At 40.1% G+C, this 4,625-nt stretch overlaps 1 protein-coding gene across 1 annotated transcript; it reads right to left on the minus strand.

The window, feature by feature from the left end:
• Nucleotides 1–258: 258 nt before the first annotated feature.
• FERD3L (Fer3 like bHLH transcription factor) lies at nt 259–750 on the minus strand. The gene has a single exon (XM_059932842.1). The coding sequence runs from the start codon at nt 748–750 to the stop codon at nt 259–261; it is 492 nt and encodes a 163-aa protein (XP_059788825.1).
• Nucleotides 751–4,625: the final 3,875 nt, after the last annotated feature.

Genomic DNA, 4,625 nt, shown 5'->3' on the forward strand with positions numbered 1-4,625 from the left:
ACCAGTCCTAGCTTGCCCCGCCCGCTCCTGCCCCATACTCCGTTGAGAGCGATCGCGTATATATTAACTCTACGGCTTCCACGCTTCTCGAGGGCTGTGGGAATTTTATAATCCAGAACCAAGCTCCCGAAGGCCAGACGTTCTGTCTTGGAGCGTCCCTCCTGGCCTTCCAGCCACACCCACTGCCGGGTCCCGAAACACCCCAAACCCGCGCGCGCCCAGGCGAGGAGGGGGCAGACACTTTCATCCCACACTGGCTCAGCCGGTTTCCTTCTCGAAGCTCTCCAAGAGCTCGGTCATGAAGGAAATGTAGACGATGGCCAGGCGTAGGGTCTCGATCCGAGACAGCCTCTTCTCGTAAGCAAAAGTGGGTACCTTCCTCCGCAGCTGGTCGAAGGCCTCGTTGAGGTTGAACATCCGCTTCCTCTCTCGGATGTTGGCGGCTTGGCGCTGGGCGTACGTGATCACTCTTTTCCTCTTGGGGCGGCCCAGCAGGGAGGCGCCTCTCCCGTGCTCCTCTTCCTCCTCGTTTCCCCCCTCTTCTACTTCACCCTCCTCTTCCTCTGGATCGTCCTCAAAACGCGCCAGACTCCTGGGTCCTTCCTCTCGGAGCACAAGGTCCTGGTGGTCTCCATAGGGGACCCCGGGTGCGAAGTCGCAGAGAAGAGGGTGCCCCGGGGAGGCTAGGGACAGGTCTGCGACGAATTCCAGCACGGTGGCGTCCACGCAGCTCTCGGGATAGGCTGCCATCGCATCGGCTTGGCCCTGCGTCTCATCGGTTTCTCGAAGGGAGGGGCGAGACTGGTGATGGGCTTCCTAATAGCCCTGAATCTGATGGGTCACCATCACCGAAGGACCAGGGGACATTAATATTTATAACCAAGCTGATAACAGGATTAGTTGCACCGACAGGGAAGGCTCTGACAACGTCGCTCCTCTCGAAACTGATGGAAGAAGACAAGCTTGAGCACGCATGGAAGACTCAAAGGGACAGGCCTCCAATTCTGCGATCCTTTTCGCTGTGCCACCTGGGACAGTTCCTTCTTGGCAACAACTCCCAGCCCTTACCTGCTGTGCTTTTTGTGTCTCTCCACACCCCCGCAGCCAACTAATATTCTTCAGGCTCCTTATCTCATGTAGTTTTTTAATTTAGCTTTGGATTTTCAAAGCAAGGATGTTTTCCACCGCTCTGGCTTCTCCTTGGCTTCAGAGTAGGAGTTCTGAATCTTGCCACCCTAGGCTGCCAGTGGGTGTGAAACAACTGCATGTGCTTTTAATGATGTCCTTAAGAGGGGCCCTGTCTGCCAGGGGTCGAGGGGAGCTGTTTGTCTGGTATCCCAGTGCAGCGGCTACTGAAAGGCAAGATCTTCCATTAGCTTAAGTAAGCACGGTAGGGGGGCCGAGAGTGCATTCCCCAGAGTCGCTGTTGGAACCGGCTTTCTCTTTCCACTGGGTCGTAAAGGGCTCTCCTTTTGCTTTACCAACCCTGACTTCTAAAATCTGTTTTGCTGTAATCAGTCTAACAATTGAGGTACTTGACTTTCCTTTCCTAACCCTATCTCCCACCCACGTAAAGGATTTTACTTAGAGGGCAAAAGTTATGATGGCAATAAAACGAAAAAGGGAAGCTCAGAATATTTCCACCCAGTGTGCTTTACTGTATAATCCCAGCATGGGAGGCAAAGCAAACTCTCCCCCCCAAACAAAACAACTTCAGTCTCTTTTCAAAACTGCGATTCACCCTTTGATAAACCAGTTGGTCGATCAGCTCACCCTCTGTTGAGAAGTCTTTCAAATTTTAAATTGCTGATCAGTATTCGTGAACAAAGAATAATCCTGACACTTCTACCTGGTTTGTTTTCCTCATTACCAGCCTACAGGATTTAAGAGCAGAAACTATACTGTTCTGCATTTTATTTAAGAGAGATTTTGGTTATCTTTTTTTTTTATTGAGATGAAAAAAGACTTTAAATTTGGATAACGAAAATAAAATTTTACTGATTTCATATTATCTCATATATATATATATAACAAAGAAGGGTTCACTTTTCCTTCTTCCTTTTTTTTCTTTTTTTTTTTTTGCCAGTAGCTATATTTATTTAATTATTCTGTGTAGGGATTTTTAAGAAGACATGGTGGGGCAGAACAACATGGTAGAAAATCATTTTAAAGATGTGTTAGAAGAAATAGCCTAAAAAGATGAGTACAGAGATGCCTTGGTTCAAGGGAGAAATACCTAGGACATCAATTCCTATTAACAAGGTAAGTTGTGACTATGATGGTTAAGTTAGTACATTGGACAGCTCCCAGAAACCGCTTATTTCTAACAAACAGGTAAGCACAATTCCTTTTCTTTTTCCTAGCCTTCCGGTGAGTACTCCCAGGTACTATTAAAGCAATAGCATCTTGTAGTCTTCTTTTTGCTTTCTTCTTCTTCTTCTTCTTTTTTTTTTTTAACCCATTTGTGTCTAGGTTCTCTCTTGCTCTTTTGTCCTTTAATTAGTTTTCTTTTCTCTTGCCTGTGTTTACTCTTCACTCTCCAATTTGCATTGTGATAACTCAGGCAGAAAAGAATCAAAATTAATGTTCCTGAAAGATGTAATGAGAATGAGATCTTTGATTATGATTACCTATTTGTTTTTTAGTAAACTTCTCTCAAAGAGAAGACTGAAAAATAAAAAAAGAATTGGAATTGCAACAGTGGCTAAGGAAAAAGTAAATGGGAGGATTAATTTTTGTTCTGACAAGCAGTAACATTCTTTCTAACTCTTGTTTAACTTAATACATTGTTAAGCATTTGGATAAATTTTATAGTTGATTTGCAGTTGTTGAATGTTTCTCATGACTTATTTTTTCCTTTTAAATGCATACATAAGCAGAATAAATACCTCACCTAGTGAGAATCTAGTTCTACATCAAACATACATGAGGACATTTAATGAAGGGAAATATGGTAGAAATTTAAATTTAAAATTTAATAAAATAAATGTCAGAAGCTATCATGAGACTCTAAGAGACACTTTTCTTGGACTAAAATTCTTTATGATTTTATCTAAGGGAATGAATATTTCAACAATCACATCACAAAAGAAACTGTAGAAAAATTAAAGGAACCAATACACAGGATTGGGTTGAAACTGGGTTGAAATTCTCTATAAAAATATTAGAGAATTTATTAAAATGTTTAATAGGCATGCATATAGCAACTATTTAAAAATACTTTCTCTTCAATTTTATCACAAAATCCCAAGATAAACATTTCTGTTTGTACCACAATAATTTGTTTATCTTATAAGGTTCTAATCATGGTGACATAATCAGAGAAAAATGTTAAAATCTAAGTTATCATGATTGAATCTACTTTTTGTTTATAAATATAATTAATTATAGAACAGAAATAAGTGAAATTGTTTTCTCTGCTTATTTTGAAACATCCACATTATTAAAAAAAAAAAAGGTTTTTGTGGATATTTGGTTCCACAGCAAATATAAACAGTAAATGCAGTAAATTTGTAAAGTACTTTGTGGTTTAAAACAGTTCATTTCACTGGAAGGAACCATTATTTTCATTTCTAGATTTGAAAGAAGAAACATTTTTTAAAAACCCAACTGAGGATTAAAGGACATTAAATTCAAACTTGATTCTTTTGGGTTCCAGGCCTATAGATGTTTTATAATTATTCAGTGACCTACATGGAGGCTTTTGGAAAGAGTTTGATAAGCCCTCAACAAATTTTGATCAAGATGTTTCAGGAAATGATTACGAAATGACAGTTTTGCTTAGTTTATTACCTGCTTTATCTCTGTTGGCCATCCCAGTTAAACATTAAACATTTTGTGTATACAGATGGTCCCTGATTTACCGTGGTTCGACTTAAATGATTTTTTTGACTGCTATGGTGCAAAAGCAATACACATTCAGTAGGAACTGTACTTCAAATTTTGAATTTTGATCTTTTCTCTGGCTAGTGATACACAGTATATGGCTCTTGCAATGCTGGGCAGTGCATGCAAGTCACAGCTCCAAGTCAGCCATGCTATGGCGAGCGTATACAACCCATACACTTAAAACCACTCTGTACTCATACAGCCATTCTGTTTTTCACTTTCAGTACAGTATTCAATAAATTACATGAGATATTCAATACTTTATTATAAAGTGAGCTTCGTGTTACATGATTTTGCTCAACTGTAGGCTAATGTAAGTATTCTGAGCATGTTTAAGGTAGGCTAGGCTAAACTATGATGTTCAGCAGGTTAGGTGTATTGAACACACTTTGACTTTCAATATTTTCAATTTATGATGGGTTTATCTGGATGTAAGCCCATCATAAGTTGAAGAAGAGCTGTACTATTATCTTGTATTCAGAATCAAAGCAGAAAAAACAAATGACCAGGAATAACTTGAGCAATAACTGCTAAGGGGGCTGGAGCATGGGATTAAGAGTGTTAAGGAGAGAAAAGTAGATAAAAAAGTATCCAGTGAGTAAAGCAAATACCTAACTCTCCCAAATTTATTAAAACTCCTCCCTTCCTTCCCTTCTTCATGCCCCTTCTCTTATTCTTACAGAATCATTAGGCAATTTTTGGGAAAATGATAAAATAAAACAAAGGTAAATGTTTGT

The sequence above is a fragment of the Balaenoptera ricei genome, chromosome 9 (assembly GCF_028023285.1).
Source record: "Balaenoptera ricei isolate mBalRic1 chromosome 9, mBalRic1.hap2, whole genome shotgun sequence".
Taxonomy (NCBI): domain Eukaryota; kingdom Metazoa; phylum Chordata; class Mammalia; order Artiodactyla; family Balaenopteridae; genus Balaenoptera; species Balaenoptera ricei.

Excerpts from the sequence above, each read along its gene's own strand:
- FERD3L (XM_059932842.1), bottom strand. The coding sequence starts at position 750 with ATGGCAGCCTATCCCGAGAGCTGCGTGGACGCCACCGTGCTGGAATTC.